The sequence below is a fragment of the Apodemus sylvaticus genome, chromosome 1 (assembly GCF_947179515.1).
Source record: "Apodemus sylvaticus chromosome 1, mApoSyl1.1, whole genome shotgun sequence".
Taxonomy (NCBI): Eukaryota; Metazoa; Chordata; class Mammalia; order Rodentia; family Muridae; genus Apodemus; species Apodemus sylvaticus.
This window is the reverse complement of record NC_067472.1, coordinates 164,847,705-164,869,760: the sequence shown is the minus strand read 5'-3', so window position 1 is coordinate 164,869,760 and position 22,056 is coordinate 164,847,705. Positions and strand designations below refer to the sequence as shown.

The following is a 22,056-nucleotide window of genomic DNA, read 5'->3' as shown; positions in this document are numbered from 1 at the left end:
AGTTTCTTTTCTACTCAGGCCTCAGTATTCTGTTATTTCTTTGTGAGTTTTTGCGAGGAATAAATTGAATTATATTCTCTTTCTCCCTGTCTCTGTCTCTGGCTCTCCATCTGACACTGCCTCTCTTTCTCTGTGTTTCTGTCTCTCTCTCTCTCATCTCAGTCTCCAGGGTATCATGTAGCCCAGGCTGGCCTCAAACTCCCTAGTCAATGATGACTTAGAACTTCTGATCCATCTGTCTCTGTGTCCAGAACCCTGAGATCACAGACATGTACCACTGCCTGATGTATATACTTTCTAAATAACACACACACACACACACACACACACACACACACACATAGTATTGCATATCTCCTGACTGGCTTTGGCCAGCCGGTGCCTGTGTAATAGCCTGCAGTAGGTAGTAGCTATGCACTCCTTAGCTCCCAAACCCTAGTGCATCTCTGCTCTGCACACGGATAGGGGACCTTCCCCCTGCCTGTCGCGTGGCTGAGTGTGTTTTAGTTGTTCTTCCTCACGTCCCATCTCAGGTTCCTTGTACACAGCTGCAGCTCACTGTGTGTTTTAGGAAGGACCAAGCAAGTGCAGGCACCCACAGGACGCTGTAATGGATGGAGGTTGAATAAGGGCTTCCTGTCTACACTGGGTGTTCCTCCACTCAGCCCTTTATAGGAAGGAGTTTGTCCTGTTGTATAGCATGGCTTCAGGCCAGGTCTTGCCCAGGTCATGTGCATTTATCACCTTGCCTGTGAGACCCTCTCTAGGCAGCTCATGTAGGGGCCTGGTTTCCCAAAAGCATAATCGCTGCAGTCCCCTTTCTTGTTCCTACAAAGCTTCTCCCTTCCAGTCCCTTCCCCCAGCCTCAAGGCCCTGAGGCCCCCAGAGCATTCCGCTCCCTTTGTGTCCTTCGGCCCTGCAGTTCATTAACCGCACACTCCTATCTCTCCCTGGGCTTCATGGCCAGCAGGTCAGGCTCTTCCAAAGAGAGTTGTCTAATTATCTTACTTGTCTGAGAACTGCCGGCATCGGCATCGGCATCGCGGGGAGCCAAAGCTCAGAAACAAAGCTGGGCATGAGTGAGCACAGTTGCTTTCGCCAGTTGAGTGTTTCATAGGTCGGCGGAGTTCGCACGCTCGTTAGCTCCCTCTTGGGTGTGTTAGACTGTCTGCAGAGCTAAAAGCAAAGCTCTCCCTGCTACTGGAATGACAGGAAGATTGGGGACAAAGGGAAAGGGGACAGGCAGGGATTCAGAGTCAAGGCTGGAGGTGGCTGTCTGCAAGGGGCAGAGTTGATGCCCCCTTTCTCATCACCTCTCCCTCTACTGTTTGCTTTCCTCCTGGGGCCCTTGGTCTGCTCTTCCCCAGACCCTTTACTCTCTTTTCCTCCTCTGTTAATCTTTCCTTAAAGGAAAAAATGAAAAGTAGAGGTTGCTGTGACTTTCTTACAAAGTAAGCAGATGTCGGGGGGGGGGGGGGGGGGGTGTGTGTGTCAAAAGTCCTTAAGCAGTCTCCCTGGATTGGCTTGGCATGCTTGGGTGAGCTCTGATTCAGCATGTGTCTTGTCCACAGACTGACGCTGAGAAGCACTCACAGGTGGAGAGGAATTCCCTGTGGTCTGGTGACGACATCAAGAAATCAGATGGCGGCTCAGACAGTGGTGTGAAGATGGAGCCGGGCTCCAAGTGGAGGCGGAATCCTTCGGACATGTCCGATGAGTCGGACAAAAGCGTGTCTGGCAAGAAGAATACAGTCCTCTCACAGACAGGCTCATGGCGGAGAGGCATGACCACAGAGGTGGGCATCACCATGCCAAGGACCAAGCCATCAGCTCCTCCGACGGGCACACTGAAGACCCCGGGGACTGGTGAGTGAGAGGCCAAAATCATGATGCCTTTAGTGGGGGCTTTACATTGCAAGTAACTTCTTCAGGTGGCTGTTTTGCCCACAACCGCTTTTATGGTGTGCATGCATGGCTCTGTGTGTGTGTGTGTGTGTGTGTCTGTCTGTCTGTCTGTCTGTCTGTCTGTCCTTCCTATCTATCTGTCTATCTATCTATCCATCTATCTATCTATCCATCTATCTATCTATCCATCCATCCATCTATCCATCTATCTATCTTTTAGACAGGGTCCCATCTTATAACCCCGGCTGTCCTGGAACTCACTCTGTAGATGAGGCTGGCCTTGAATTTACAAAGACCCTCTTGCCTCTCCCTCCCAAGTCCTGAGATTAAAGGTGTGCAGTACTACATCCAGGTTCCTTCCTTCCTTCCTTCCTTCCTTCCTTCCTTCCTTCCTTCCTTCCTTCCTTCCTTCCTCTCTCTGTCTGCATCTGTCTATCTGTTTCTCTCTCTCTCTCTCTCTCTCTCTCTCTCTCTCTCTCTTGCAAGAGTCTCTTACTAGCCTGGAGATAGATCACCAAGTAGGTTAGGCTGGCTAGTGACCTAGGTGGTCATCCTCCTGTCTCTGTCTCCTCAGCACTAGGATTGTAAGCATACACCCCCACAACTGCCTTCTTTTGAAAGGTTGGTTCTAGGCTCTCTGACTCAGTCTCTCGTGTCTGCAAGGCGAGTGCTTTACTGACTGCGCTGGCTCTTCCAGCCCCATGACAGTACTACCATGTGAGGCGTTTCACAGCCTATCAGCTGGCCAGTACTCAGTTTCCTCTCTCACCATCAAGTTAACACACTAGTCCAAACTCCTCAAGGTTATATTGGTATGTTGCTTGGTGTACCCTGGAAATGCCAGGGTCCACGTCATGGACATGGGGGAAGACGGCAATGAATGACAAGAGTCTTGTGTGTATGGATGTACCAAAGGCTTCCTGGCTTTGCTCTGCTCGGGTCGTTTTTTTTTTTAAAAAAGATTTATTTATTTATTATATGTAAGTACACTGTTGCTGTCTTCATATACACCAGAAGAGGGCATCAGGTCTCATTATGGATGGTTGTGAGCCACCATGTGGTTGCTGGGAATTGAACTCAGAACCTTTGAAGAATAGTCAGTGCTCTTAAGCGCTGAGCCATCTCTCCAGCCCCTGATCAGATCACCTTAGACTGCTTGGAAAAGAGCAAAATCAGCAACGCATCCTAAAGGATCCTGAGCAACTTCAGCAGACGAGATCATCTCCGTGCAAAGCTCTCTCCTGACTTCCCCTTTGCTATTCCCCTCAGGAAGCAGGGTGATCACAGTCTTTAGAGGGGTTTGCATCCTAAACACACTATCCAGCAGCGTCAGGTTTTTGGTCTGACCTTAAAACCTTACTGGTTTGTTTCTTAGGAAAAACAGACGATGCCAAGGTGTCTGAGAAGGGAAGGCTTTCGCCCAAAGCTTCCCAGGTCAAGCGCTCCCCATCGGATGCTGGCCGCAGCAGTGGGGACGAGTCCAAAAAGACCCTCCCCAGCAGCTCTAGGACGGCCACGGCCAATGCCAACAGCTTTGGTTTCAAAAAACAGAGCGGCTCTGCTGCTGGGCTGGCCATGATCACAGCCAGTGGGGCTACCGTCACCAGCAGGTCTGCCACACTGGGTAAAATCCCCAAGTCGTCTGCCCTCGTCGGTCGGTCCACGGGTCGGAAGACAAGCATGGATGGAGCCCCAAACCAGGATGATGGGTATCTGTCTCTCAGCTCACGGACAAACTTACAGTACCGGAGCCTGCCTAGGCCCAGCAAGTCCAACAGCCGGAACGGAGCAGGGAATAGATGTAGCACCAGTAGCATCGACTCTAACATGAGCAGCAAGTCAGCAGGCCTGCCGGTGCCCAAGCTGAGGGAGCCCTCCAAAACATCCCTGGGCAGCTCCCTACCAGGGCTCGTCAACCAGACGGACAAGGAGAAAGGCATCTCTTCAGACAATGAGAGCGTGGCTTCCTGCAACTCTGTGAAAGTGAACCCAGCCACCCAGCTGGTATCCAGCTCAGGTCAGGCCACTCTGCAGCCAGGGACCAAGTACGCAGATGTGGCCTCTCCCACACTCCGAAGGTAAGCAGGTAGAGAGGCATGGGGCGGAGGAGGGCCAGAGCAAGTGGCATAAAGCATCCTGTGACGCTTCCGCTCTTTGTGACGCTGAGTTCAAGGCCAGCTCCTGCCTGCAGGTCTGTGGTCTGTGCATTTTTTTCTCCCATGCCAGGATGGGAAACAGAAAGTTCTAGGACCATGTTTCTTGGGTTCAAACCCTGACTTTATTTTAATTGGCTCTCAGATCGCTTTTCTGAATCCTGCCTCAGTTTTCTCACTGTTCATTGGAGTTCATAGTCCTTCCCTCCATGTTCCTACTAAAGTTCATCCTTGCAACTGTGCTTGGCTATGGAAGGCATTCAGTGAAAGTTAGAGACAGCGAGGATGAGGTCCTGGTATACTTCAGACCCAGACTGTAGTGCAAGGGGAGGAGTTACATCGTGTTCTTATCTCTATACCATCCTGTTCTTTTATAACACATGGATAATATTTGAAATGTTAGCTTGTAAAAATATTGTTGTATATGTAAGTGTGTGTGGCGTAAGCGTGCATGTGTGCTCACATGTGTAGACTGGTGCATGTGTGTACATATGCACAGAGAGGCCTGAAATTGAAGTCGGTGTCTTCTTTGATTGCTCTCTGCTTTAATTACTGAGGCAGAGTCTCTTGCTGAACCCAGAGTCGGGCTAGTCTGCACACACCAAGCAGCACACCCTTGAGTTGCTCCTGAGATCCTCTGCCTCTGCCTTCCTAGTCTGGGATTGCAGGTGCGTACCACACTCCTGTTCATCCTTCACGGGAGTTCTAGGTCTCAGAAATCCGGTCCTCGTGCTTGGCTGCAAGGGCATTGAGGTATCTCTTTAGCCCGACTGTTTCCTTTTCTTTTATATAAACCTCTAAAAGCAGAATAGTCTCTAATAAAAATGGACTTCATAGCACCTTTGAAAAGAATGTCTCCCCCATCTCTCCACGTGGTGTACTTTCTCAGGGTGGGAAACATGACCTTTATTTAACATTCCCTTTGACATCACTCCCTGCACCCTTTTCTTTTTGGTTTTCTTTTCTTCTTTCTTCCATTTTTGTTTCCTCCGTAGCCGTCCTGGAACTCATTATCCAGAACAGACTAGTTTCAAACTCACAGAGACTCACCTGCCTCTGCTTCTCAAGTTCTGGGGTGACAGGCGTGAGCCACCAAGCTCCAGTACTGGCTCATTTGTGAACATGTTTGTTTGTTTGTTTGTTCATTTAGTTACTAATGTATGTGAGTGCCCTGTCTGCGTGTACACCTGCACGCCAGAAGAGGGCATCAGATCTCATTACGGATGGTGGTGAGCCACCATGTGGTTGCTGGGAATTGAACTCAGGACCCCTGGAAGAGCAGCCAGTGCTCTTAACCACTGAGCCATCTCTCTAGACCCCACGGGCCCGTTTTTAAATGGCAGTTGTATAGCTCTCACGTTGCCTTCTGGGTCATGACAAACCCCAGAATGGGGTTTGTGAAAGTAGAAATGGGACCCAGGACTCATATTTGAGGATGAACAGGGACGTCTGAAAACTCCAGAAGAGTTCCACACAAAGGTAGAAAGGATCTGTGTGGTGTGCCCTGTCTAAATTATTAGGATTCCAGTAATCAATTTTTTTAAAGGGGGAAGGTCCTATTAGGCTGTTCTTTGCTATTTTATCACACTATAAATATAAATGGAAATTTTCTTGGCTATTTACCTCGAGGAGAAGAATGAAATGGGGTCTTCAGATTTCTTTGGAGCCTACAATGGCATTTGCTAGACCTTCAAGCTAGTGTATGGGAACCTTTAAAAGCACAAGGTCCTCACACCCTCTTCCCTTAAATCTCCCCAATGGTCTCGCTGTGCATTTATTGTGTGGTCAAGGAGAAGCCCTCAGTGGAGTGAGATGGCTAACTCCCTTCAAATGATTCCAAGCATTCAGACAGCAGAGCAGGTGGATTTGTATGTGGGGTAGGAAGCCAGGCAAAAGGGTTCCCATCTTGGCTAACAATGAAAAGAGGTTGGCCATCATATGAGTTGCCCATTGATAGGGAGGTGCAGCTGCCGAGAGCGTGCAGGCATTTCAGAGTCCGATAACGCATTCCCTGATTCTGCCGTTGGATATTGTAATGAAGGTTCTACATCCCCCCTTGTGGCTCACAGATACTGCAATCTGAAGGACTGTTTCAAAGTCAGACTCAAATCAGTCCAGGCAGCAAGGCGAAAGGCCATCAGCCTGTCATGACATGTAGTCTTCTTGTTCCCTTCACTGCATTTGGACTGTGGGATTAGGCCCTTGCATTTCACCCTCTGGCTTGGAGCTGGTTTCACCAGAGGGTTCTCTGCTCATGCAAGAAAAGGGCCCCGTGCCTTCCGTGTACAGATGTCACATATGCAAGACTGAGCAGGAGGTGGCCTGACCTGGCATTTCCTGGTGTCTGTTTCAGAGGCGTGATTTGTACCGGTGTGCATGGTCTGATGTCTTGTGGACCCAGTGCATTTTTGTGTATGGTGTTAGTGCACACAGGTTCTCGGGGACCCTGCCTTTCCATTGCTCATACACCCATGTCCATATCTCTCCTGGACACCCTCCAGTATAGGCTCATGGTCTTGATCCTTTGTATTATGTTGAGAGAACAAAGAAACCAAGTCCCAAGTTCCAAGGCTATCATGCTCGCTATCACAGAAAGAAGAAACTCTTTTCTTTCTAGAAGATTCCTGGGCAGGGACTAGAGAAAGAAAAGGGAAACAAGATCGTGGGGGAGTATGGCTAAGCCTATGGGAAAGTATTCTTGTCACCTGGGCTTAGAGCTGGGTCACGGCTGCCACCTAGAGCTAGAAAGAGGTCCCTCGGAAGGAACAGCATCCAGCCCACTTAACCAGCAAGCATTTCTCTAGAGAGACCCAAGTGAGTCCACAGGAGAGACCACTGCCCTTTCCAAGGGTCTCCCGGCCTCCTCTGCCTCAGTAGCTCTGCATACCTTGGTCTGGCCCAGGTATTTGTTCCACACAACCCTTTGTCTCTTCGCAGACTCTTTGGTGGGAAGCCTACCAAGCAAGTCCCCATCGCCACAGCCGAAACCATGAAAAGCGCAGTGGTCATCTCCAACCCTCATGCCACTATGACCCAGCAAGGTAACCTAGAGTCCCCCTCAGGCAGTGGCGTCCTGAGCAGTGGGAGCAGCAGTCCTCTCTACAGTAAGAATGCGGACCTCAACCAGTCTCCTCTAGCGTCCAGCCCCAGCTCAGCCCACTCGGGCCCGTCTAACAGCCTCACCTGGGGTACCAGCTCGTCGGCAGTGAGCAAGGACGGCCTGGGCTTCCAGTCTGTTAGCAGCCTGCACACCAGCTGCGAGTCTATTGACATATCCCTCGGCAGCGGCGGGGGCTTGAGTCACAACTCCTCCCCTGGTCCAGTCGCCTCCACTAAGGAAGACTCCCTGATGCCTTTTGTCCGTACCAGCAGTGTGAAGACCACACTGTCGGAAAGGTTGGTGCTACGCTCTCAGAAAGATTTCCTTCCCTAGATACAGACAGGAAGTTAGGGATCTAAAAACTACTTTGCTGTTGCCTGGGAGGTTTTGATTATCTATCTATCATCTATCTATCTATCTATCTATCTATCTATCTATCTATCTATCTATCATCTATCTATCTCCTTCTCTCTCTCTCTCTCTCCCTCCCCCCCTCATATTTCTGTCTTGGAACTCTATAGACCAGGCTGGTCTTGAACTCAGAGATCTGCCTGTTCTGCCTTCCAAATACTGGTAGCCAGGCATGCCAGTGAGGATCTGCTCCACTGCCTGCTAAAACCCAAGGGAAGGTGACAGTGGGCCATCCCAAACCCCAATGCTAACCCAGGCACACCACCATGCCCAGTTTGGTTTTGATCTTTCTGATAAGTGTTCCTTTCCACTGGAAGTTAGTTTAGGAGAGAGTTCATCTGGACTGCTTCCTGTTGTCACTTTTTCTTGGTGCTTGGAGCCACCAGATGGGACAGATATATTCTACTGTCTGACATGGCATTCAGCATCGGAAGCCCTTCCGTTCCGGAGGGCTTGCCAACCTCAGCTCCTTCTTTCTTCTTCCCGTGTAACTGAGTGAGCAGGACAGGTGACCTGGGAACAGCTGGGGATGCTTGGCATCACAGTGATAAGAGGTGGAGAACCCGCAAGAGTCCTCAGAGCTTTGATGCTGCTACAGTCTTGGGGTGTGTCTGGTTTCTGGACCAGACGCGGGGGACAAAGCTGGGGCTCAGCGTTGGGAGTGAGAGAAAGTGTTCTGATAGTTGTACATAACAGTTCCCTTTCCTTCCATCTAATGTTCCTTCTCTTGTTTTCGACTTGCCTGGACCTCTAGCCCTCTCTCTTCCCCCGCTGCTAGCCCTAAGTTCTGCAGAAGTACTCTGCCCAGGAAACAGGACAGGTAATGACACCGTAGGCCTCCTGGGTTCTTCTGCCTGCCTGTTTTGCTGTCAAGCCAGTTGTTCGTGCAAGGCTGTTGGCCCTGAGGCTCCTGCTTGTGTCTGTGGCTCTGGTGTACTCTGATAGCCAGGCATGCCAGTGAGGACCTGCTCAACTGTCTGCTGAAGCCCAGGGAAGGCGGCCATCCCAAAACCCGCTGCTCACCCAGGGCTGAAGGGGCTCTCGCTGGCATCCCCGTGGTGTCCGTGGCATGTTCCTGCCTCGAGTCTTGCTTCTGCCTCCCTACCCCTCCGGAGACTGTCTGCCACCCACTGTGCAGCCTGGCCCTCACCTCTGTCTCTTCCCTGCACCCCACCCCTCCCGGCCCCGCTGGCTCTTCTCCCGTGAACGCTTTTGCTGTGCAGTCTGGCTCTTCGTGTCGTTCTGAATATTGTGTTGTGTGTGTCTATTCTATGTTCAGCAGTGATAATGGTACAAAGGGCCTGGAGGGCTGGGACTTTCACAACTCAAAGCCCGGGTCTGCCCCCAGCCGTGGGTGGGCCTCAGAGATGGAAGTTGACCCTGGGTTTCTGGAGGAGTTGTGGTTTGGCCAAACATAACATGCAGATGTTGTTTCATGCTGAGGGGGAGAAAAATTAATGGAGATCCCCCTTTACCCCATCCACAGCACAAACTTTGTTTCTGTCAGACTTCGAAACCAAGCCTTTAAACCCCTGCACTTTAGACATTCAAATGCCTTGACTCTATCAGCCAGCAAGTCCTAACATGCCTAGGCTCCTGCCCAGGGCTCAGCTCCTGGCTACGCCCTCGCTGGGCAAGAACAAGGAGACATTGAGAGGGACCTGGAATTTACTTCATCACGTATGAATTCCAAATATGCAGACTGCTGCCTCTCGAAACCCTCCGATGAGTCTCTGCCCCTTCTTGAAACCTTTGCCAGAGGCAGCAGGGTTCGGGAGAGGAGCTGAGGAGATACACAGGTGGGACACAGGGCAGCACAGGCCATGCTTCTAGAGGAGACAGCCCCTGCCTTGGCTTTGAACCTGTGGAAAAGGAGGAACGGTTGGGGTTCACGACTCAGGCCACCTTGTGATGTGGGGTAAAGTACACAGTGGCATGGATGCAGACAGGACCAGGTTGCTTTTGTACACTGTGTCGACGTGCTGCATGCGTGGCTGGTGGTGGGAGTCTGTCCCTTGGGGGTCCTTGTGCCCCTCCCCAGCCTTCTCGCCTTCCTTCTCCCAAGTCCTGTGTGCTTCTCTGAAGTTCTTGATTTTGTTTTAACTTTCCTACAGTGACCCGCACCTTGATAGGAACACTTTGCCTAAGAAAGGACTCAGGTATCTGTCCCCTCCTCGTCCCCATGCCATCTGTTGTGGCTGTGGAGCTTGGCTGTGTCATTCTCTCATTGCTGCTGGGCTGGGCTGGGCTGGGCTGGGGTCCCTGCTTTGGCCACCGCAGCTAGATTTTTGGATGACAGACCCCTCTCTCATCCTCATCTCTCTCCATTTGTGGCTGACGTGCTTGAGCAGAGTCTGTGCTTTGTGAAGCTTTGTGTCACAGAACCATCTCGCCACCAGCATTCCTGAGCTGGGAGCAGCGACTGCTCCTGGTGGGCCTGGTGGTGGGGATGCTGAGTACTTCATGACTGTCTGTACACACAGCCACTTCCAAAGGAGGACAGGACTTAGAGCATGCTGCTTTGTGACCTGTCTCCATTTTAAAACTCTAGCTGCTTCTGACAGGAAATATAGCTCCTTGGTAGAGCATAAGGTTATGGGTTCAATCCCAAGCACCACCATATAATGGTAATAATAATAATAATAATAATAATAATAATTTAAAAATACCTTTGTGGCTATAAAACATCACTGAATGTCCTAATCAGTGTCCTAATCAATGAGTGGATCAGCTATCAATCAATACCCATTCAGAAATGCGTATGCTTGGTTTTTGGTGGAGCAACAACAAAAAAAAAAGGCCAGAAAAGAACGTCTCTGCTTCTGTAGTAAGCTGGGCCTGCACCGCTTGTTGGTGCCCATCTTGATGAAACAGGATGCTCTAAGTTGCCATTGCCCAAATCATGTCATCCCGTCACCAGCCTGAGGTGCTGCTTCTGTTTGCTCACGATCCCTGTGGACCTCTGTCAGTTCTGCCTCCTAAAAGCCTTGCTGTCTGTAGCCCTGGCTTCACCCTGCATTAAGCATTTTCACATGAAGTGAAATGTTGTGTTGCTGTCTTGTGTGTGCTAGTTCATAACCCGTGGCTCTTAAGACCCAGAGCCTTTGGAACATTGTTAACATGAGGTGGGTATCAACGCAAGAAGGCACATGCTGATGCCTCCCAGCAGAGCTCTGCACTGGGGCCTTTATCGGGTGTGTCAGCCGGACATGTTGATGACTGATGGTACCATGTCTTTGGGACTGGGTCTCATGTAGCCCAGCCTAGCCTTGAACTTGCTATGAGGCTGTGGATGACCTTTGAACTTGTGATCCTTCTGCCTCCACTGCTCAGAGTGCAGGAATTGCAGGCTTGAACTGACAGTGCTGCACATTGATCCCAGGGCTTCCTGTGACCTCAGCAAGCGCTCCACCAGCCGAGATATATCCATGATCCACTGTTAACCAAAGAGTTAGGAGGCTAACTTTTTTTGTTTGTTTTTTTGTTGTTGTTTTTGTTTGTTTGTTTTGTTTTGTTTTGTTTTTTTCCAAGACAGGGTTTCTCTGTGTAACCCTGGCTGTCCTGGAACTCACTCTGTAGACCAGGCTGGCCTTGAACTCAGAAATCCGCCTGCCTCTTCCTCCCAAGTGCTGGGATTAAAGGCTAGCTTTTAGTAGTTAGATTTTGAAATGCTGTGTACACGTCTGTAAGAGATCTATTAAAGCAAGGTAGTCCTGGATTTTTAAAATTGATTGTCTAAACATTCAGAATGGGGTTTTATGACAACTATTTCCAGGCAACCGATGTGCCTTTCAAGGGTGTATATACCCGTCAACAGGAATGAAAACCGTGTTCTCATTTATACTGGTTTTCGGTCTAGCTTGCTTCCCCAGCACACACATATTGGGGAATTCCTGATTCCTGACAGCAGCCACCCTGGCAATGATGTACCCTGGTAATGTGGGTACAACAGAAGTTCTGGGCGCTGCCTGTGGGAAGAGTAGAAAGAGCGTGGAGTTTGGAATCAGACCAGCATGGGTTAGAATCTCAGCTCTGTGGTCCCCAGTTTCCCGGAGCTTTTATAGCAGGATCCATTGTGTCATATTACTGTTGAAGTTGAAACCTCAGTGAGATGATGCCTGCCGAGGTACTTCATCTATCAGAGATGCTTGATGCATCTTCATGATGCCTGTAATGATACCTCATCTGTCAGAGATGTTCGATACATCTTCCAGTTTTGGAATACCCAAGCGGGTGGACCACGTGACTTCTGAAGACTTCTCTAGGTTTAACACACCAGTGTGTGGTTCTTTTCATGAAACCTGTGAGTGCTACATTGTAGCAGTTAAAGGGCTGGAGATCTGGCTTTCCTGGTAAAGTGCCTGTGTGTAGCATGCAGAAAACTCTGAGTTCAACCCACAATTCTTCGTATATTATAAGGTATACATGATCAATCATGCCTGTAATACCAACCAGCACTTGGGAGATAGACACAGGAGGCTCAGAAGTTGAAAGACATCTTTAACAACATAGCAAGTACATTCAAGAACAGCCTGGGCTATTTGAGACCCCCACATCACAAAAAATTGCAGCAGCTACTGTAAACACTAGCACCCCAGGTCTCTCCAAATGCCACCCACTAACACACAATGATTCATGACCATTCTCTGGTTCTGCAGCGTGCAGATGCCAGCAGTTAGCTCATTAAAACTTCCTCAGCGCTCTAACAACAACCCCTCTCACTGCTTCTTCCTGTCAAGGAGGGGGGCTTTGAGGCGACCCTGTCATGAACCAGCATGTTCCAGTCACACCCAGGGATGGCTCTTTTGAGCATTCCCAGTCTTTCTCCCTTTTAGGTGTTCCCTGCAAGCTGAAAGGAATTATAATTTTCCCCAGATGCAGCCAAGTAGGGGGAAAAAAAGTTTTGAGAAACTTCATAAGTTTCAGGGCGTGTAGTGATCTGATTTTTTTTTCTTCCCCCATCTTAAATATAGCTTTCTTTGTACACACTCCTCATCAGCTGTGGGGAATGCATGCTCATAAGGGCTGTTCATTCCAGCCTGGTTTCTGTCTCCAGGTATACACCCACCTCCCAGCTTCGCACGCAGGAAGACGCCAAAGAATGGTTCCGGTCCCACTCAGCTGGGGGCCTGCAGGACACTGCGACCAACTCCCCCTTTTCCTCCGGCTCTAGTGTCACCTCTCCTTCAGGAACAAGATTCAACTTCTCTCAGCTTGGTGAGTCGCCAGTTGGTCGAGCCACACTGATCCACTCTGCAGGGCAGAGGCTACTTTCTGCTTTGAAACAGGCGTGTAGCCACATCCTTTTCAATATCTGGGCAGCCTCGGGCCGTACAGTCAAGGAAAGAAAGAAAAATCACAAAGTCCTGGGCCCTTTCAGTTATGTCAGGTCCCTGGGCCACATTCGATTTAGGATGGCCACAAATAAGGGCCAACCCTTAACTTAAAACATGAGATTTGTGTATGAGAGGTTTTTGTAACTCAGTTGTACTGTATGTACATGGACTCTGTAGATAACAACCTACTGTACTAAAATCTGATGGTTAGACATACCCACATAGTCTTCTTCCTGCGGTTGGTATAGGTAAGATTGTAGCAGAGGGCGCACCACTCTGCTACTCTGGCTGCATCCTGCTTCTCCGACCTGTGAAGAAAACCATTTTCCAGCCTACTCCTCATTCCTTTCTGAAGCCGGAAATAAGTTTGAATGAACAAGTGTTCTTGGAAAAGGCTGCTGCTGACCTAATGCGTTGATTGACGCGCTGAGAGGGGAGGAGGGTTTGTGATAGTCCCTGCTGGAATGCTGAGGGATTCTCTGTTAGAGACAGACACACAGGTACAGATCCGACAGACCAAGGGATGAGAGCACAGTCTAAAGCTTTGTAGCAAATCAGCAAAACAGTGGAAGAGATTCCATCTCTAGTTACAGGAAAGAGAGTTGGGTGCTGCTATCTGCAGATGCTTGAGGTAACGGAATGCAGGTGGGTATTTGAGGACCGGTCACTGGAGAGAAAACCTTTTTAGTCTCCCCATTTAGAAGAGGCTTTTCTGAATGTTCTAGATTTCCCGTTCAGTCTAAGTGATGCCTGTGTCTTGTGATCACGGACATGTAATTTTGCTCTTTATTAAGTGTGCCTGACTAACATGGGGCATGCTTTTGATGAGAAAGTCCAGCCTAGCTCAGGGAAGTGTTTGCATGCTCTTGGGAGGTGATTCCCATCTGAGCTGTGAGACCTATGTTTGTAGCGTTTGTTCCCAGACATAACTCTTTGCAGCGAGAGGCTCTTGTCATGCGCAAATGCTTCCTATCTGATCAAAAGCCTATTTGGACTATTTTGGGCTTTTGGCTTTACAGAGAATTGTTTCAGATGAACCCGGGGAGTAATTAGCTCATGCCTGGAAGGTGACACTGGCCTGCCCGAACGTGCCAAGTTGGAACGTGAGGCCCTGAGCCTTGCTTTGGAACTGACCCGCCTTCCCTCCCGTATTTTTAGCTCTAAGCCTGTAACTCAAATGCTGATGTGACTACCTTTTAGAAATAGACAAGGGAGTGAAGTTGGCAGGCACACACACTGCTGGTGATAAGCGGCCTCTCCCTGGCACCCGTCTGGGATCCAGAGGTATGGATAGCCAGCATCTCATTCTGCTCCTCTGGTTCCAGCGAGCCCCACCGCTGTCACCCAGATGAGCTTGTCCAACCCAACGATGCTGAGGACCCACAGCCTGTCCAACGCGGACGGCCAGTATGACCCCTACACGGACAGCCGCTTCCGGAACAGCTCCATGTCTCTGGATGAGAAGAGCAGAACAATGAGTCGGTCGGGCTCCTTCCGGGATGGGTTTGAGGAAGGTAAGGGATGAAGGAATTTGCCTTTGTCTCTTGACAGAGCATGCTTGATGGGGGCCCCCCCGCCTCTGGCCTCCCTTGCCTCCAGGGTCTGGATGAGGGGCTCTCTCTAGGAAGATCTGACCCTCAGGCAACCTTTCGGGATGCTTAGGGAGGAGGCCTCTGGAGCTATTGCGGACCCTCAGCATCGACTGAGTTCTGCCTGAGGCTCCTCTCCTGGCCTTGGGCCATAACTTCTCGGCAAGCATCTCTACCTTCAAGCCCAGCTGCTGGCTTACTCTGTTGGCAGAGGCTGCACCGAGTTCATCTCCCTGCGCCCCGCAGCTTCAGGGGCAGGCAGCCCTGTTCCCTGTCCAGGATTTCCTTAGCTTGTCTCAAGATAGAGATTCTCAGTTTTTACCCTTTTCCTTCTCCGCCTGCCAACCGTGGACTTTTATAGCTTTGTTCCTTTCCATCAGAATTATGGAGGGAGAGTTCTGTGGGTTGCCTTTGTCAGCTACCTTCATAACTCACTTCGTTCCTCTCACCCTCTGCTCCCTCACCCAAGACTTTGCCTGAGAGGAGCTCCACTCTCCAAACTCTGGGCTTGTGGGAGGCTGGAGGCAGGCTGTGCAAGGAGTAATGGAGAGGGGACTGGGGTGGGCTGAGAAAGGATGAAGCCCAGCTCTACCCTTCCTTGGCTGCCAGAGCTTAGGCCAGATGCTTCACACTGTAAAAATGAAAGTAATATCATTTAGCTGATAGAGCTGTAAGAATTCAGAGATAGCACATGTAAATGTTAGCTCTTTGTTAAGTGTTGCCGGTTGGTTGCATGTTGTAGCCTTTGGCTGCGCCGTGTAGCTTTTGGTTGTGCATTGTAGCCTGTGGGCACCATGTCCGAGCTGAAGATGAGCATTCATGAACTAGGGGAACCCAGTGGGGCTCTGTCTCTGTTGGAACCATTTTGCTAATGGCAGGACAGAGCGTAGGAACGAGTCATAGATGACCCCCTCAGCTCTCAGTCCCTGAAATAGGTATAGAATAGGGCTCAGTGTCCTCTGCTCCCAATAGGAAATCCCAAATAATAAGGGAATACAAGAGACATACTTCTGCTTCTTGCTTTTTTTGTTGTTGTTGTTGTTCTCCTTTGGGACATACCAGGCACTTCTTGGCTAATCATGGTGACTTGGGACTCTTCCCCAGATTTATGTGCCCAGCAACCCTGAGCAGAGCAAGCTTGTAATCAATCCCTTATATGGCAACTCCTGGGCTGGAGGGTAAAGAGGAGAGGAGCCTGGGTGACTGAGGGCATTTTGGCAGATTTAAGGGCTGGAAATTGGTGTTGTAATGACTCTGAGCAGCACAGTGGGGCACATACCTGCCCTTAGGCAAAGGAGAAGTTTGTCTTTTAAGTTCTTTCTACTCTATGATTGGTCAAGAATAACTGTAATGTGTCTCCCTCTGTCTCTGAAGACAGCGCCTATGTGGAGTGTGTCCTGTGCTGTCCTCCTTGTCTGTCATGTGTATGGCTGAGGGACTCACAAAATAGTACTGAAACTTGTCCTGACATGTCCCCATGGTCCCACAAAGCCAGGGACCGTAGCAGGCTCACCCTCGGCTAGCTCTTAGGCAGTCCTTCTGGAATCAGGCAGCCTGATTTGCAGACCATCTGAGGTAACAGTTGAAGAGTAGGCCTGGCCTGACTACAAGCATCACCTCAACTTTGGCAGTCATGTGATTGATGATAACCTGGAGCCGAATCGCCAAGGCAGGGTATTTCTCACAGTTAGAACTGTGAGAGAGGAAGGTGTTACGTCACCATGAAGATGTGGCCTCTTCATCTTTGGGAACTTTGCGATCAAATTGCATTTACTCCTCGTAAGGCTGTTATATGAGAGAAACAAAATAGGCTTTGTATAAGTAGAGGTTTTTAATTCCTTTGAGTGTAGATTTTTTTCTTTTCATTTTGAATTGTTAAGTTACCAGTGATATGGGAGAAACTAGGGGAAGTCAGACCTCATGTCTGGCCAGGAAACGTTTATTCTGTGCTGTGAGACAGGATTGATGCTTAGGGAAAATTAGCACAGGTGTTTGTGAGATGGTGCTGTTTGGTGAGCACGTCCCACATTGCAGGCAATGGAAATCGTAACCAGGTAGAGCAGGTGCAGCATGTCTGAGGTGCAGCCTTTTGAAGTATTTCAGGGAAGTTCTATTACCATAGACTTGATGTAATCTCAAAGTTAGCTTTGGTACAAGAACGCTTAAGAGATGTTGGAGATGTCTTTAAAATGGGTGTTGAGGCCAGAGAGATGGCCCAGAGGTTAAGAGCAGTTAAAAGCATGTACCACCAATGCAGAGGGGTGGGACCCCAATATTTAGCACACACATATGATGCCTCACAATCCTGGATCATATGCCTATAGGAACATTATATACATAAAGGATTAGAAAAGCATTTCAAAACACACCAAAAGTTCTTTTTTACATTTTTAACTTTAAAATTACATTTTCCTGTTGTGTGTATAGTACACACATGTGTGTGTGCTATGTTATACATGTGGAGATCAGAGGACAACTTTTAAGAATTGGTTCTCAGCCGGGCGGTGGTGGCACACACCTGTAATCCCAGCACTCTGGGAGGTAGAGGCAGGTGGATTTCTGAGTCTGAGGCCAGCCTGGTCTACAGAGTGAGTTCCAGGACAGCCAGGGCTACACAGAGAAACCCTGTCTTGGGAAAAAAAAAAAAAAGAATTGGTTCTCTTCTTCCATATGGGTCATGGGGAGAGAACTGAGTTAGTCAGGCTTGGTAGCAAACATCCTTACCTACTAAGCTCTCTCTCCAGCCCACCGAAAGGATTTTTAAAGTAAAAAAGCAGAACCTAGCAGAGCTGGTCACTGGAGAGTAGAGTCTTGTCCATCCAGACTTCCAGTCAGCAGCAACCTGAATTGCTGTGCAGCCTTAAGCAAGTCGTGTCATTTAAATTTCAGATTTAGATGGTCTCTGTCTGTCCAGCTGTAGCATTCTGGAGGTGTGGTGGTAACCTCCATGAACCCACCTTCATGCTTTAGTGGGTTTGGAACTGAAATTCTCATGGTCCAGGAGGATCCAATGCCTATTTCTCCAGGCTCTGATTCTCGGCCTAAAGGCTGGCCAGCCACAGCCGTTCGGGCAAACCGTATTCGGGTTTGTGTGGGCTTGGATAGTCAAGGAGGAAGTCTCTTTGTATTGTACCACCGATTTCCAAGTGAGAGGCATTAATTACAGAGAAAGTAATAGCCTCTACCTGAAGCCTGCCCGATGTGCTTCTTGAGTCCCTAAGCTGGTCCTGACTGCCAGGAATCTGATAGGTTTGAGATGGAAAAATTGGAGACAAAACAGCAGCCAGGGTCTGTGTGCTGCTCTGTTTAGGCCTCTGAGCCAGCCCTGTAAGTGTGGCTGGTGGCTCTCTCACCAGAAGGCCTCCCAGCTACTCTGTCCACTGTGGTCTGTGTCATGCTACATGCCTTGGGACTTCTGAACCTGTGGACATGTTTGCACGGAAAGCCATTATTGGCTATTAACACTTTAAAATGTCTTTTATGGGGTGTGAGTCAGGATAGTCATACTTGGTTTAAAAAAAAAAAAAAAAAGATCAGGGAGTCGCTCTAGAACCTGGCATTCCCTGGGAGGGTGGATGTGAATTCTCGTGGGGTCCCAGCCTCAGGGGCAGCCTCCTCTAGTGAGAGGAGAAGGAGCTCAGGAGTGTCCTGGATGCGAGCAGGTAGCATTTAGAAACCCCCTGGACCAAGAGCTGCACTAACAGAGCCTTGGAGGCAGGCAAGCACCACCTAGAGCTTGCCTGGGAGAGAAGTCTAGGGTAGACATGTGTGAGCGGAATGAACACACAAAGGGAGATCAGGGAAGGTTTAGTAGAAATGTCATGGGCAGGTTCCCAAGTGCCAGACAGAACCATTGGTTCGATACCTTGCTGGCCAGCAGCCTCTGCTAGATGCCAGGTGAGGCTGAGCATGCTGCTGGGGTGGCAGGTGATCTCAGCAGTGGGTGGAGAGATGACCCCGCCCCGCCTTCCTATGCTGTGGGCACGTTCCTACCCTGGTGGGTTGTAGGGACATAAGGCTTTCCACCTGTGGTCAGAAAGGCTGCACCCACTTAACTCCCCTGCCATGTCTTGACACAGGCTTAGTTCTGTCTCTTAGACAAGTTGCCAGGAGACAATTAAGAAAATAAGAATCAGGTTCCCTGAAAGAGAAGCAGCTTAGATACCCAGGCCTGGGAAAGAAAGTGCTTCAAAGTGAGAGCAGAGGATGAAAAAGCTCCTCTAGCTGGGGATGAGAAGGACTGCTAAGAGTCTATGAATACGGTTCTTTGAACCTATGGTGACAAAGAACGGAAGAGAACACCCTTGCCCATCACCTGCAGACAATGTACAAATACAAGACTGTACTTCAGCTGAAACATTGCTTTAACTAATACTCTGCTACAAAGCTGTCTGAGTTTGTTGTGACCAAAGACTCTTATGTTTGTAATAGTTCTCTCTAAGCATCTAGCAGGGTATCAGGGTATGAAATGCGACAGCTTTGTCACACAGTCACAACCTTAAAGAGTGCATTGGACAAGAGCGGGTGCACAGTCCCAGGCAGGCACAAGCCGGCTTTGAAGAGTGTGGTTAGAATCTCCACAATCACGTTGCCCTGCATTTGAACCTTCTGTGGTATGAACATTTGGTTACATGAATATGTGACCCTAGAATCATACGTTATTTTGCTAGTTAAGATAAATGTGGTACTATTTTAAAAAATGACTTCCTTAATGGATTATTTCATATTGGGCTTTGACCTGTGCCCAAGCCAGGAAGTATTGAGCCAAGATGACAGTCACAGCCGGCCTGAGCCAGTGGTGTCCTGAAATGCTGGTTGCCCCCTCCCCCGTCTCTTCTCCTTCATGGCAGCCGGCTTAGGCTTTGACCCTGTTGATTTACTTCCAACAGTTCATGGATCCTCCCTGTCCTTGGTTTCCAGCACATCCTCCATCTACTCTACGGTGAGTCTAAGTCAATGCTGTGTGGCGAGGCTTGGCGCTCACATACTGTCATCAACTGTGCCAAGCGTAATTATGAGCATCTGCTCTTCCGAGAGCGTTCCCATTATGAAAAGGAACAGCTCCTGGGAGAAAAAGATTCGAAATTCATAAACAACTGTTATTACCTCCTCCTTGGGACCGGGGAGAGGGCTCAGTGGGTGAAGAGCTTGCTGCACAAGCAGGAGGACCCAAGTTCTGGTCCCCAGCCTCCATGTAAAGGATGAGCACACACATATGTAACCCCACTTCACATCCACGTCGTCATATGAAAGCCAGTGGCTCCTCATCCCCCAAACAGAACATGCAGCATTCTTCCTAATTTATTAGAGTACTATGCTCTTGAATTTGGTCTTTCTGGTGGGTGGATTTAATTGTCCCATTTTACAGAATTATACCAGAAAAGAAGGCAATCAACATTCTAGATTTCAGGGGCTGGAGAGATGGCTCAGCAGTTAAGAGCAGTTGCTGCTCTTCCAGAGGACCCAGCTTTGGTTCCCAGCGCCAATGTCAGCTAACTCTCAATCTCCTGGGACTCCAGGTCCAGAGCATCCCATGACACTAGACTGGAAGAACACCTGCACTGATGTGCATCACATCTGTACATGCATCCATGCACACCTGCACATTATTTAAAATGACAAAAATAAATCTAAGGGGCTGGAGAAATGGCGCGGCAGGTTACGAACATTGACTGCTCTTCCAGAGGAGCAGAGTTCAATTCCCACATGGTATCTCGCAACCATCTGTAGGTAGCTATCCTTTCAGGAAAGCTAATGTCCTCTTCTGGCCTCCACGGTCACACATACGTACATGCAGGCAAATACTCATACGTATTAAATAAAAATAAATCTTTTTTTAGGAAAAAATCTAGATTTTATCGAGTTTGCAAATTCTGCAGTTCCTATCAGCGTGACTGCACTGCTCTTTCTCCTTTGCTGTTCTCATGTCCTTTATGTTTTATTTACAGCCGGAAGAAAAATGCCAGTCAGAGGTAAGGAACAGTTTATGGTCAGACTTGTTTTCATTATCAGTGTTGATGCCTTGATGCTCAGTCTGGAAATGGACTCCCTCACGTGTAACCCTGTGCCGATTTCTCTAGATTCGAAAGCTGCGGCGAGAGCTGGATGCCTCCCAGGAAAAGGTGTCAGCGCTGACCACCCAGCTGACTGCCAATGTGAGTGCAGATTCCAGAGAATACACAAAAACATGTACACACACACACATACTAGGTACCAGGGACAGGTCAGTGTACGTACAGGAGACAGGACTGAGTGGGAGCCATGGACAAAACTGGGTGCGAGCCAGGGATAGGACAGGAGCTGAAGACATCACTAAGTAAGAAGCCATGACAGTGCTGGACAGGGAGGGAGCCAAGGATGTGACGGTGTGGGAGCTAGAGACAAGATAAAACAGTGCGAAGCAAGAACAGGACAGAGCACATGCTGGAGATGGGACAGGAAATAACCATCTGCATTCTGAGCCTTGCCTGATGCCCTTGGTCTTTGGATGTTCAAGCAGTAACTCTGTGCTCACAAGGACACCTGCTTTAGCCCTGCGGGCACTGGTGTTAGGTCAGATGCTAGCAGTATGGCTTGGGACGGGCTGAGTAACTGTGGAGTCTGCCCTGGCTCATCTGTGCGGCGGGATGATCATCGTTTCCCTGTGTCGTGTCGCGAGATGACCGAGGCTTGCAACCCTTTAAGAATTAATTTGCTTCCCTTCCTCCTTTGAAGATTACAAGTCTTAAGGGAGGTGAGAACACAAGGGGACTCAGGGGAAGAAAGACATCCTTGGCTTCGCAATAAACAGCCAGAGCTCTGTAATTACATCATGCACAGTACTCAGCACTTGCCAGCCTTGGCCCATCTGGCCACGTTTCCTAGTGCCAGCAGCACTGGGCTGCGAGTCCAACAGTAAGGCAGGCAGAATCGCTGCCCTTCTGGAGCGGAGGGGAGCTAAAGTGAGCAGTTTCCCTGGCACGGGATTACTCTTGCCGAATGGGGAGGAAAACACAGCAGCGCCAAGCTGTACCTTGGGAGCCGGTGGGAGGGAGTCAGGAAGGATTTCCCAGAGGAAGTAACACCAGACAGGATATCCGGTAGGAGAAGGGTGCCCTAACCAAAGCAAACTGTCAGTGCAAGGTCCAAGGTGAGCTGTGAGTGACTTCTCCAGTTAGCATGGAAAGAGCCATACAGAGGAAAGACGCATGAATGTCTGACCTTTAGAAGAACCCTGTCCATGTGGAGGCTAAACTTGCTATTTGGACCAAATGGAGGAGACAGAGAAGAGATGGGCAAGAATCTCTCAACCCTGTCAGGGAGATCCATTGAGGGCCCCACTGAGGGACTGTGAGCCACAGGACATGAGGCTCAGAAGGCAAAACCTGAGGTTTGGGCAGGTACTGAGTGGCTCCAAGGCCAGAGTTCACAGTCCAGCCACAGAGCAGGGTACCAGAGCCTGCGGCGGTGTTGGCGGAGGCGGGAGCTCACTGTGCGACCCTGCTATGTCGCAGAAGCCACTTCAAAGGCTGGACTCCTTTGACCAAGGAGAGTGAGTCAGAGCTCCAGAACAGTCATTTACC

At 49.4% G+C, this 22,056-nt stretch overlaps 1 protein-coding gene across 3 annotated transcripts in view; it reads left to right on the top strand.

The window, feature by feature from the left end:
- Nav2 (neuron navigator 2) overlaps positions 1-22,056 on the top strand; it is a 364,636-nt gene that overhangs the window by 299,856 nt on the left and 42,724 nt on the right. For 2 of the 3 annotated variants that reach the window (XM_052162003.1, XM_052162022.1), the window contains 10 exons: positions 1,572-1,866; positions 3,281-3,983; positions 6,996-7,454; positions 8,324-8,389; positions 9,684-9,728; positions 12,626-12,786; positions 14,231-14,419; positions 19,384-19,436; positions 20,443-20,466; positions 20,575-20,649. In XM_052162003.1, coding sequence (XP_052017963.1) covers positions 1,572-1,866; positions 3,281-3,983; positions 6,996-7,454; positions 8,324-8,389; positions 9,684-9,728; positions 12,626-12,786; positions 14,231-14,419; positions 19,384-19,436; positions 20,443-20,466; positions 20,575-20,649 — 2,070 coding nt within the window. The remainder of the gene's footprint in view (positions 1-1,571; positions 1,867-3,280; positions 3,984-6,995; positions 7,455-8,323; positions 8,390-9,683; positions 9,729-12,625; positions 12,787-14,230; positions 14,420-19,383; positions 19,437-20,442; positions 20,467-20,574; positions 20,650-22,056) is intronic. The other variant, XM_052162012.1, reaches the window with a different exon arrangement.